The 13,615-nt window shown below is 36.2% G+C and overlaps 1 protein-coding gene and 1 long non-coding RNA gene across 11 annotated transcripts in view; one reads left to right on the forward strand and one right to left on the reverse strand.

Moving 5' to 3' along the window:
* Positions 1-4,018: 4,018 nt before the first annotated feature.
* LOC147836455 (uncharacterized) lies at positions 4,019-9,990 on the forward strand. The gene is made up of 3 exons (XR_015494053.1): positions 4,019-4,117; positions 4,608-4,846; positions 9,533-9,990. It is a non-coding gene; the product is annotated as an uncharacterized LOC147836455 (long non-coding RNA).
* Positions 8,407-13,615, reverse strand: part of frmd4ba (FERM domain containing 4Ba) — a 91,611-nt gene continuing 86,402 nt past the window's right edge. For 6 of the 10 annotated variants that reach the window (XM_087257841.1, XM_087257838.1, XM_087257837.1 and 3 more), the window contains one exon: positions 8,407-9,639. In XM_087257841.1, the coding sequence (XP_087113967.1) occupies positions 9,516-9,639 (124 nt within the window). In that variant the 3' untranslated portion in view covers positions 8,407-9,515. Of the gene's footprint in view, positions 9,640-11,388; positions 11,584-13,615 lie in introns of all 10 variants that reach the window. The other 4 variants (XM_087257840.1, XM_087257836.1, XM_087257845.1 and 1 more) reach the window with 1 other exon arrangement.

The following is a 13,615-nucleotide window of genomic DNA, read 5'->3' on the forward strand; positions in this document are numbered from 1 at the left end:
ACATTGAGCGCTACACATGAATTAGATTAGTACTACACACGCAAATGAAAAGTGTAAATAAACTACAAACATGGTGGACACGCGAGACCAACCATCAAGAAGAGAGGCTTCAGTAAAGAATTTTGTATGACTGTTAATTAATGTCTAGCCGACTGGAAAATATTTAAATTGCATTATATTTCATCTGCGACAACAATACTGAATTTATGCCATTTGAGATAAAATATACAAATCAACTCTAAAATTGTCTGAATATTATCCTCTATGATGCACGAGCTTTGTTTTTTTTACAGTTATGCCTTTGTTAATTTTATATACAGTACTAAATCCATATTTATCATTTAGAAGTTTAGAAAATAATATTTAGAAATGTATTACTTTTATTTAGTTAATTTGAATATTTTATCTTAAAATGTGTCAGAGTTTAATTCATTTAAGTGTTCAGTGTATCTAATATACTGAAAATATGGATTCAGAACTGTATATAAAATCAACAAAAAAAAAAAAACAAAGCTTGTGCATCATAGAGGATAATATTTAGAGAATTTTAGAGTTGATTTAAATATTTCATCTCAAATTGTGTCAGAGTTTAATTGACTTTTACCATTTTTACATTAAAAGTTACTAACAAAATGTTACAAAACAAATAATTCCAATTGCTTATTCCAAAAACAGTCTTGTGCAATAAGCAGGATGTTTTTCTAAAAATTTTGTTGAGGGTTATATTGTATAATTTCATATGGTTGAATTGTTTATTTCATTCACATGGTTAATTTTTATTATTATTATTATTATTAATCGAGAAATTAAGCCTTGTGCAACATAAAGGGCACATATTTATGCCTATCTGACATATTTTTTGGCTCAAACTATAACAGCAGCAAATAATTTAATTGGTTTAAAATGTAATTTCTAATGAATGTTAAACATCAAACTAACTTTACCGCCTAACACTGCTTCTTCAAATAGGTAGGAAATTAATTAGTCAGAAATGTGGATGATGTGTGGATAACCAAGGGATCATAACTCAGCAGCACAGCGATCTGTTAACGAGGAAGTTGTACGTCCCAAAGCTTGCATACTTTACTGTTACACACCTAAAGGTAAAGATTTTTACTTTACCAAAAAGTACATACTTTTAAGGCGTAGTGTAAGTATGTGAATTGGGACACAGCACAAGTATAAGTTGGTCATGTGACCTCAACATGTTAACCACATGCAACGTATCTTGTAAGATAAATCAGCTTTTATTAGGCTACTGAATGACCGAAATCTTCTGCGAGTAGGCTATACATGACTTTTCTGCAAATAAAATGACTGAGCACAGACCCGAGTCCACGTTTTCAACAGCTGTCTCTCATTACAGACCGCAAAACGACTGAACTTACACAGAAGATTGAGGAGTCGTACATCAAAGCATTGAGTCTTTAAAATGTAAAACCTTGACAGAAACGATGACTTTTAAGGTAGCTTATCTGCACATCTGAACAGTCGTCATTCTGTCCCATTAATAGTTTTCTGCAGTAGATCACAGGGTGTTTCAGAGCGGCTCTCAACATCTGCGCAAACTCACCTGCAGTAAATCATGCGGCTTTCCCTCCATCTGAAGCAACCTGCTGAATCAGCAACTTCACCTTCATGTGTTTACATTTAAAAACAGACCCTTTTCAGACCTCTATTCACTCTTTTTACTGTAACTGCTGAGCAAACAGATTTACTACAGATTGTAATGTCCCCAGATTTCACCGTGCACTGTATAAATAAGTTCTTCTCTTGATATTTGAGGAAAAATACTACTGGACGATCTGCAAAGCCATTTAGGGTTTGTTACGGCCTTATTTCTGTTGTTTGATTCAACAAAAAGTAGCTGATAACCTTTCATTGACTTATTTTAATCTGCATGCTCCTCACATTAGAAAATCTCTGGGTAAAACTAGATTTAAAAAACATGGATTTGCGCTAGCATACATACAAAACACAAACTGTAACTTTTAAAATACTAATTCTTAGCCTGCATTGATTAGAGCAAATGGAGCCAGGAACACTACCCAAAAACTCTGTAATTTAAACAGCATCTACACTCAAACCAGCCTCTTTCTCCTTATTTTAAGGTTCACATAATCTTGGATCCAGCCCGTATCCTTAACAGATGGCTGTCATGGACATCAAAACGTAGGGAGATGGAAAAGAAGAAAAAGAGGATCTAATTTAAATTAATATAATTACACTGAATTTTAGTGTCAGTCAAAGCTTTGGAAAACATAATCGGCCAAATGCAAAAAAAAATTTATAATAATAATAATAAATTAGCTTATTATTTTTTATTGAGCAAGCAAATAAAATAAGAAAGATCTGCAAACATCCAGGTATATTTTAACGTAACTTTAAGAATAATTTAAAATGTTTGTATTATTTGTGGATTTGACAACTATGGTTTATGTGCATTTCAGATAGAGGCCAGGAAGTGATTATTTAATAAGAATCACTATCAGAACTTTAAAATGTTTGTTTTGTGTTGTTTAAAATTGTTAAAGCCTGTCAAATTAAGAAACAACGAAGAGCTTATAAAGTTCAAAATTATTTGCTCATAAAGAGTAGTTTTCAAGAAACTGACTGAAAAACAAGAAAAGGTGGCTTGAAAAATCTTTTTTGTAGGTAGCTTACAGTATACCTCAGGCCTGTACCCAGGGGAGGTTGGATGACCCACCCCTCACTGACAAAGGTCCAGAATTTGTCCCATACATGAGCTCGTTTGTCAATTTGTCACAAATAGTGAAAATATCCCATCGAAAAAGGCCCAAGCGGAATCCTCTTTTAGCTGTCGCTTTGGTGTGACTTCAGCTAATCAGTTTTGGCCAATACTAACAATTATTTTTCATGAGTCCAACATCCTGATGTGCAAAAAAACATAATCTGATGTAAGATAATTCATCTTTGGCGACTGAATTGTTTATTAAATAGAAAACATTTTACAAGTAACTTCTAAACTGAACCGCCAACTTATCCAGCACGTTTTTTTTACGCAGCGGATGCCCTTCCAGCTGCAGAAAATGAGGTGTAAACCTGAAAAAGTATCACTTTTCGAGAAAAAAGAACCACCCCTTTCCCCATGCTGGCTACTGGCCTGTACAGTAGGCCTATATCTACGACTGCAAACAACGTATTACCTACAACACTGTAAAAAATGCTGGGTTTCACTCAGTCGATTTGTGTTGACACAACATGAAGGAATGAAGTTAACTTAATTGTTTTATGTTTAATCCACCTAAACTTAAACAAATAGGTTGTCCCCCCAAAACTCAAGATTTGGGTTGTCTCAGCTAACTTTAATCAAGTATTTTGAACAAACTGCTAACATCATTTTTTGAGTGAAGTTACAAGCTGCAGTTCACTTAAGCACACCTAATAACAAGGGTTTCTTATAGATATTCTGCCCCTTTAACGCAAGATGGATTCTGATCGGTTAGGAGTTTTTTAATAGCTCATCAGCTGAAAATAAAACATTTTGATAGCTATTACAGTGATTTTGTTCCCGCTAATATAACTGTAAATGAAGTGCCATAATGTGACCTTAAGCTCGTCTCTCATAAAAGATTTTATGGATTGTTTGCTGAGACCGTGGTGGATTAATATATTATTAATATCATTATCAGTTTCTTACAGACTATTCTTTTCACTTCATTAGACCTCGATGTATCGTCACTCGGGAGCTATGTTGGTATTCAATTTTGTTTTCCTTTGATGTTTTTGACTCTTGACTAGCAGTTAAATCAAATAAAGACAGTTTTAGGTTAAATGTTATAATTTTAAAATCGTCACCTACAGCACATATTAAATGTTACATATGTTACAGCACATATTAAATTCTGACCGAATATGTCTTTTAAAAGATTTATGAAACGTTAGGCCACGAGTGTCTCTGGAAGAAAGTGAAGTCTCCCTCTATAAAGGTTAAACATGACCTCATCTCTGATGACCTTCAGGTGCATAAGTTGACCGTTGTTGCTAAATTTTACACCACCGTGAAATGACTTTGGTTCAGCGGGGTAGCGGAACAAAGGAGAGCTTTTTGACGACGCAGAAGATGTAGCAAGTTTGAACAGTGCAATTGTCAAAGGTAAAAGGCTTTGAGGGACAAAGTCTCAAACGAAGTGATTTTGATGAGCAATTGTGTGGTTATACAGGTCTATGTATACACTGAGTCTTTTGAAGGAAAAAGTAAACAAAACACCACTTACCCAGTAAGCAATGGTTCCATTAAATATTGTGCTTATATCCACCTTTTTTCCAGACGTGACTGATGGTTTATAAACAGAGAATGAAAGTGACGTTACAGTGCAATGCATTCTGGGAATTTGTGACATGGGACCCTGCATCTTTATGTTTTTGTATCTTGCAATAAACTATATATAAACTATATTTAACGCTCACATCCAGGGTGCGGGGGATTTGGGGGGTCTCAATTCATGCAGTTTATCATTGGTTATAGAACAATATTGGATACCATCTATGAAATTTAAATGTGGTACATTTAACCACAACCCCACTTGACAATTGTAGAGATTATGTGTGTTGATGAAGCAGTAATAGATGGCCATTGTTTGCAGTGGATGGAGTCAGCTGTGGATGACCTGGCTGATCTCAGTACAGCTGGAGGAGGCTTAGACAGATGAGCACAGCTGCAGTATATCCAGTCTTTCAGAAGCAGTGTAGGGTGAACCGCCTCAGGCCTGCGCTTGCCAGAACAAAGCCTCCGTTTCTCCAGAGCAGAGGGCAACAGGAGGACAGATGACTTCAAAAAACACCCTCAAATCACAGACACTTACTAAACACATCATGGAATTAGGTAAGACCTCATTGCGATGCCTTTAGACGGCTTGGGATTTCATGTCAACTAGCAGTTATTTAAGTATCAGTAATCGGATTGACTAATATCTGTGAATGCTTTATTTTGATGCTCCTCGCCGGTGGTGAAAAGAGCACTGAAAAATCATACTCGGGTTAAAAGTACTATTACGTACTCAAAAATGTGGTGTAAGTAGAGTAAGCTGTTGTAAATATTAGTCAAACAACCCAGGCTCATTCGGAAAATTTAGCCCTATTTACATTCCTGGAGAACAGAAAATACGTCCCAGGAGCATCGCTTTTTTGCACTTTTTGTTTTCGCGAATCCACCAGAGGCCGCTGTGTACGTTTTTTTGAGATCTCAAATTTCTCGTGAGTGCTATTTACGCCTGCTGTTCTCTCATAAATCCACCAGAGGCCGCTGTCGACTGACTGACTGAGTGATCGACTGACCCACCCTCCTCCTTCCCTAAATCCAACATATTGGCTGCGTCCGAAACCGCCTACTACTCAGTAGGTACTGCATTTGAATTTAAACGTACTACTCGGCCGTTAGAAAAGTAGGTTCTATACAGTATGAATGTGAAAAGTATGAATGGAATTCAGACGTACTACATCCGCCATTTTGTCATGGTCACGTGACCTACATGCGTCAGTTGCGTCGCTTTACTTCCATTCATGAATTCGCTCGCGGGGCATCATGGGATAGCGCAGCATGCATGGGATGCGCACTCCGGAATCTCGCCGGAAGTAGTAAGTCATCCGGGTACTTTTCGCATACTGATTTTCGAATTCTATGAATTCAGACATACTACTTGGCTCGCATACTGATTTTGGCGTACTATATAGAATGGAAGTATGCGGTTTCGGACGCAGCCATTGTGTTTTCTAAAGCACCAATTGACCAGCGCCCACCCATTTCCCTAAACCCAACCAATAGTGTTTTCAAATGCAATCTAGAAAAAGAAAAGCCTTCACCTGGTTTTTTTACCACGTATTCAGATTTTACCACATCCTCACCATGTTATTTACTTGTTTATTTTATTTATTTTTTTTACTCTATTTTTGTCTTACGCAAGTCATCTCAAGTCCACGACATACATGACCATAATACATTTCTAAAGCATAAACAAGTGAAAAACACCAAATACAGAAAACGGTTTATTAAAAATATATTTTTGAGTGTACACTTTTGTCCATCTGCTGAATTATATTTATTTATTTGGCTCAAAAGAACCAAAACACATTCTAACATATAGTATGGAGGTAAAGGATTTCCCTTTTTTGATGCTTGTTGAACTCTGATTTTCCCTCCTCAGTTAATGATTGTTATTATATTTATAATACAATATTGAAAAAAGGTCAAGGAATTAAGGTCATTATATTTTCTCCAGTTAAAAATATAGTTTTTTAAATTAAATATAGTCCTTGCAGTATATTTAGCATCATATACATGTGTATATACAGACCATTTTGAAGGATGTAAACTATAACAATGGTCCTGACATATTTCCTGTGATACATATTTAATTTCTATGGCTTCTGAGAATCTAAAAAGATCTACATATTGATAATTAATGTTATGTTTGCGGTTATAATCCTAAGTTATGAGTAAATTGCCTCTAGTTACAATTATGCAATGGTTTGACAATGAGAAGGAAATGTTCATGGGCCAATGACATCACTACATTAAAATGGTCTATACACACCGTAAAAATGTCAAGACAAAAAGTCAAGACAACAAATATTTTATGTTGCTTTAACATATTTTAATATTTTTATATCAGGTTTCAAGTAAATGTTTTAAGTTACACAAAGCCTAACTTCATTTTTTACAGTGTTTAAGTTATGAGTTTGTATCAAAATCAGAATGTCACAGAATGTGAAGGTCACAAAATGTTAATTGTTTTTTTTAGAAACATTAATGAATTTTAACTTTAGCAATGCTTTATTATAATATATTTATTAAAGGTGTAGCATAGAAAGCAGGTCAGTCGCATGATCTCTCCTTACCTCATTCTGTACACAGATGACTGATTACTTATCTTTACAGGAGTGGCTCATGACACTTTAAACACGTTCTTCTGGTTTGATACTGTAGTTCATGCATGATGACGGCCTGCCTGTTCTCATGAGAAAAATCACCCTAACTATTAGAGTGTGTAGCTTTAATAAGAGCGCTTTACAAGCAAACTTATAAACCTACAAAATATTTTAGCTAGATAGATAGATAGATAGATAGATAGATAGATAGATAGATAGATAGATAGATAGATAGATAGATATTTACTACAAATAAGCAGCTTTTTCACCTTTGAATAAAAAAAAGGTAAACATTACTGGATAAAATGATCTAAGTTGAGCTTTGGTTAAAAGGACAGTTTACCCCAAAATGCTAATGTAATCATCATCCAATTGTTTCAAGCCTGTTTGAGCTTTTTTTCTACAAAGGCAACTATACTTAAAAATACTGAATACCATTAACTTCCATAGTATTTTTCATTTCTACTATGGATGTCAATGGCTGCTTTTTCCCCAGCATTATTCAGAATATCCTGTTTTATGTTCTACAGAAGAATGAAATTCTTAAAAGTTTGGAACCATTTCATTAGAAAAAAAAAAGTTGACTCAACTTTTTAAGGCAACTTGCTGCAGAGCTTTTTTTTTTTGAGCTGACTCAACTTAAACTGAGTCAAGTGCAGTCCCTGGGTTAAAAGCTGAGTCAACTCAAACAAGCTCTGCAGCAAGTTGCCTTATAAATTTGAGTAAATTTTTTTAAAGTGTTGAGTGCGAGGAGTTAATGTAATTTAACTATTAATTTAAATAAAAACAAAGGTTTGTATGCAGGTTATTGCACACTAAATCCGAAATTTTTGTCCGTAAATTTAACATGTTAAAAAAAAAAAAAAAAAAAATCAACCTCACATTGTGTGAATCGTATCGACACACTGCCTCCTAAACTTTTGTCCGTCATTAAAAACAAAACGTGGAACCGGGTTTGTTTTCCCCCGCTTTTCACATTCATAAAAGCATTTTATAGGTGTTTTGACAGTTCAGAGCCACCATACAAGCCAATAGCTAAATACAGAATGACGTCACTTGAGCTACAGATAACTTTAAGTCAAACGCAGTGCACAAAATAAAGACAGCATGTGGCAGACAGTTGAGAACCCTTATGCTGGATTCAGTGACTGGCACATCTCTGCCCTGCTGCTGTGCTGTTTGGTAGTGTGTGTCCATACACTTGACGTACTGCTCAATTTTTCACATATGAATACAAAAAAACGCATGCAAAAATGTCAGACTTTTTTGTGCAAAGACCTCATATGTAAATGCCATCCAACCATGGTGTGGACCAAACAAGTAGGCCAAAACACACAATGCAACCATCATTTTTATAGTACTAAAAGCATTTGAAGATAGGCTCAGTGAAGCCTGCAACTTCCCTATTGCATCCCAGCAGGTGGCATTTCCTTATAAAGTCATTATGAAAGTGAGATTTCCTATTAAATGCACTCAACCGTTCATGCACAATATTAACCCAAATAAAGGCAACCAATGTTGGTTTTTGGCTTTTAATTCCGATGAATATTTTTAGACAAATTACTAAGAACCAGCTTGAGAAATCCAAACTATATATTATATACTTTCCAAATGATAAAAACAAATCTCTCTAAAAAGTACAAAAAAAACAAAGAAGAAAAAAAGTATCAAATGTTTTTACAGTATTTACAAATACATGTACAATTCCCTTCTGAAGAGAAAGAGAGACGGGTCACGCTTTTCAATCTTCCAAAGTCCAATAGGGTATAAAAGTGCAGTAAATGACCACAATTGTACCTGCCTAATTGTTAGTGACGGTATAAATACAATTAAACGGTGAGGTGTCAGTAATTAGAGCTGTTGCACTCCACTTGAGCAGGATTAGAAAGGAGGTTGAACACTTGGCACCGACCCAAGATGACACCGAGACGATTTACAAGTACTTGGTATGCTTGAAAACAGAAATACTGCTTTGTGATTGGTCCAAATGTTAGTTTTAACCCTGTTAACCAAATGGAAATGCCAGAAATGGCAGATAACTGTTATTATGAATGCAAAAGAGTGAAAAAAATACTGTTTTGTGTTCAGAAAAATGTCAAAAGCTTGAAGAATACAAGTGTGAATATAGTTGACGAGGGTTTCAATCTTCCAGTAAAAGACCCGGTTATGCTGAATGCGAATGAATGAAACACTGAAGGAAAAGCTGTCGCGCAGTTTTGTGTTCAGTCTATGAACACACAACTTAAAAAGAACTAAAGATCAGCATTGCAGAATATGTTTGCACACAAGAAAGAGAAATCTGCTTTGAATCCTTCATATCATAGTGAAGTATTAATGTCAAATCCTTCAATGTCACACACTGGGGTTTAAACAGCATACCCAGTTCATTCAGCCCCACAGCATCGGAAAAAAAACCTCCCCCACAGTGTCTCTGTGTGTTGAAGGTGAAGTGCTATCCCATAAGTGTTCACAGAGAGAATGCATTGTCCTCCCTCTCTTAAGTCGCCTGGCAGGATCGACTCCGCAAGCCTCTCGTCTGGCTGCATTCCTCAAGTTAAAAACTTTTCTGCCATTAATAAGCATAAGAAGGCACCTGAGAGCGAACAGAAAACAGTTTGTCTCACTCTCTACACTATTGTTCCAGGTTTGGAGTCTTCATGCCAGTATATCGTCTGCTGGTCTTCAGAGTCAAAGCTGCTGTCCATCGGGCTGCTGGTGTGGGAATCGTGCTGGCTCACGTCTATGTAGGATCTGCAAAGAGAAAAGACGCTCAATATGTAATATCTTGGAGGAAAAAAGAAGATGTGGACAATTACTTGTATAAAGCGCTGAATGTTTTACACCCCAGTGACACACAGAAAGTACACACACAACACCAGATATACTAAAATCCAGATGATTTCTCAAAAACAACAATGGTACAAAAATAAATGCTCGTGCGGCTGGTTTTGCAGCATTGAGTTCAAAGGAATTCAGTATGTCTGGTGAAGAAACAAGCTTTGTTTCCAAATTGATGATTTATTGTATTTTTTGTTATTAATGCATGTAAACTCAGGGGTGTGACGGTACTCAATAATGATGGTTTGTTGCATACTTCAGCTTTTGCTCCAGAAATGTAGATAGTAGGAAAAAGCTTTCATAAAGGGATAGTTCAACCAAAAATCAAGTGGTTTCAAACCTTTGAGTTCTCAAAAGAACACAACAGAAAATATTCTGAAGAAAGCTGAAACCCGGTAATTATTGAGTTCCAGAGTAGGAAAAACAAATTCTATGGAAGTCAATGGCTACCGGTTTCTGACATTTTTCTAAATATATTCTTAGAAACTCAAACAGAAACTCTCAAAAATAAAATATATATTAGTTTTGGGTGAACTATCACTTTAAGATAAAACTCTATCCAACTGCTGCAGATTGCCATTTCATGCTACATTTGTGGATTATAAATTAGATTTTTTCATGCTTTATAAACTTAAAAATGTGTCTATGTAAATATTATAGGAACTATAAACAGTTATTCGCTCATTTCCAGAAATTGTTTAGGAATTATTCCTAATCTCACCACATCATGGCGTAAATGTTATACAAGCTGTCTGTTTATCTATCTATCCACTTATCTAAGCCTATCCTTTTATTTATCCCGTCTATGGATCTATCCATCTGTCGGTGTCTGTCTATTTATCTATCTGTCTGTCTATCTATGTCCATCCATTTCTATCCTATCCATCATATCTACCCATCAACCCATCTGTCTGTCTATCTGTCCACCCGTCTATTTAACGATCCATCCAACCATCCATCCATCAACCTAGAATTTGATACGATTATTTATTTTATTATTTTAATAATTTATCTCATGCTAGAACTAGCAGTAAAGAAAAAAAAATGATCAAGCTCACTCGTGCTCTGCTGCAATTAAAACTGAAACTCCACACTGTTTAACATTACTAAAACTAAAGTTGAAGCAAATTTCTTAACAGTACCGTAAAGATTTGGTCAATATTAGAGCATCGTTATACTCTAAATCATCTGGAAACTTTCTGATTTTAAAAAACCATGGGTTGGGATTTAAATTTGATACTGATTTTTTAAAGTTAAGATTACTAAGACTTCAAGACGTTCAGTAGTTTAAGCAGCTGTTAAACATAACAGCAAAACACTGTTCACAAATACATGTACCGTTACACCCCAAATGCAAACATGCTCATTAGACAGATTTCAAGGTTGATCGAGACAAAACATCACTGAACACTGTTAAACACTCACACACCTGAAGCAGACCATACAAAAACACACGTATGCTAGTCAAAACTTGCACACAGCAATCAAAGATATGTAATGCAGAGTCACATGCTTCCCTTCAAAACGAGACCTCACCCGACTGGAAGAAAATAAAAAACTGAAAATCATCCCACCACCAGTGAGTAAGGGCTAGAAAAGAGCTGTGGCAAACCCCCCCTGAGTGATTGGCCAGGATTGTTAAGAGAGTCCTTCATGTCTCACCACTTTTTTACGTGTTGTCTCTTTCACTAGCAATCAGTGTAAAAGTAATCCGGGTCATAACCACTGGCAACAGCACCAGGCACCTCTAAAGGCACTGGCAATGGGCTTCTCCTGCCCGGAGTCATCCACCCGTACTCGGGTGGGAATCTGTCCAAAAGAGGGTCAGGAGGCGGAGCCAGCAGACGGGGGTCAGGGCTGGTTTGGGAGGAAGGGTTAGCAGGAGTCAGATCAGTGTGCTCATTGCTAGAGAGAGACAAATGACTGGATGTATGCTGACGCTTAAAGGGATAGTTCACTCAAACACAAAACTAGGACTCATCCTCATGTTGTTGAAAACACATAAAACACACATAAAAAGTGTGGACAAAACATGGACAAAGGCAGGATACAGGTGCTGGCAGTTGTCCAAGTACTTTTATGCTTTACATAAGCTCGGTTCTTGTTAAAAATGTATGTAATTATTGAGCATTTTCCATTAAGTATTTAGCAATTGATCACGGTCATGGACATTAAAGTGTAATTATTACACTAGCTATGATTTTATTAATTTTTTTTGAGGAGTGGTCCACTACAACATCCTATTCTAAGCTTTGTGAACATAAACAACATCTCTGAATGAAATATGCTCAAAGTGCAATGCAAAGGGAGACAGATTTGACTGATTTTACAGATTTAGCTTAGCAAAGCCAACAGCCAATGAAGTTTAGGGACTTCAAAAAAAATACATCCGGTGTCATGAGAAATCGGGTCCCCCCTGACAATCGGGTCCGCCTGGGACTCTGGGTGATCCTATTGGTTCACTGGAGTTGTAAAAGGTATAGTTTGTAGTGCCTGATTAATATATATATATATATATATAAATTATGTATTTCGTATACTGATGTACAACTAAAGGCATGTATTGTGGCATGGAGCATATCTTTTATTTTAGATTGCCTACAACGTAATACCAATTCTTATGTAAATATATAATGTTACATATAAATACATAAAACGTCAAAAAGACATCATTAAATATTTACAAACGTTTTCAACTATGTGTGTCTTGTAGTTACCGATAATAATGTTACTAATATGATTAGTCTTGTTGAAATGCCGAGACTGAGAATAGACTAAAAAGCACCAAATAGCTTTTCATCAGGCATTCAACGCAGACGATCCAATAGGGTCCTAAGCGAACTCGATTGCAAGGGGGACCCGATTTCTCACCAAACCAGGCTAGTGAGATCATAAACCCTTCAGGTTACACATATACAACCCCTGCAGCATAGAGGCATGGCCAGAGGCACTGTAATGTTATCCGCTTGTTAAGTGTGACATCAAGTGAAGCGGCTTCCGGCTCTATCAAACTGTATAGGGAGATGCATGGATAGATTCATATATATATATGGATTCTTATATATATATATATATATATATATATATATATATATATATATATATATATATATCGAGATATATAGATTGCAGAGAAAGCTAAGATACAATCTTCACCAGCGATACAGTGTCTCTCTATGTCAGTGGTCCCCAACCACCGGAGAACAATTGGTACCGGGCCACATAAGAAATCCTAAATTATTGCTGTAGAAATATTCCCCCCGCGACTTGGTTTCTTCCACTCACCCCCGCCATCTCATGTGAAATGGACTATGCCAAAATCCACCACGGAGCAAAAAGAACGTAGTGGTTGTTGATAGTTTAAAGTTATAAAACAGGTATTATAGAGTCCAAATCAGCAGAGCATTTAAGGATTGTGCACATAACGTTATGTGTGCGTGCATCGCTAAGTAAGTACCCGAAATCATTGCAATATGTATCTATATGGAGTTTCACATAATCATACTCATTTGGACTGTATTGCCAATGCATACATTTAATTCGGCTATACGGTTGTATTATTGGTAATATGTTCGTCAGTTGAAATGTTTGGCACAGATGTTATGTATTTGATGCATATAAACCTTGATTGAAACATAATCAGACCCCGATAGTGCAACTAGCGCATGCGCACTGAGTTGTTCATGATTAACCTGGATGCACGAGCGCAGCAGCTGTGTTCACGTGAAGACCCCCCGAACCCCCACATGACACTTTTCCTGGTGATCTAATCCGCGTATTACAGCACATTATGTTAGCTAACTAATCAGAGCATCTTAAGGGCGGGCCTTATGGAGAAACTAGGAAATATGACAGTCGTGTTCATGTTAGCTTAGTAGCAGTATATAAT

This window comes from Danio rerio, chromosome 6, assembly GCF_052040795.2.
Source record: "Danio rerio strain M-AB ecotype USA chromosome 6, GRCz13ab, whole genome shotgun sequence".
In the NCBI taxonomy this organism is placed as follows: Eukaryota; Metazoa; Chordata; class Actinopteri; order Cypriniformes; family Danionidae; genus Danio; species Danio rerio.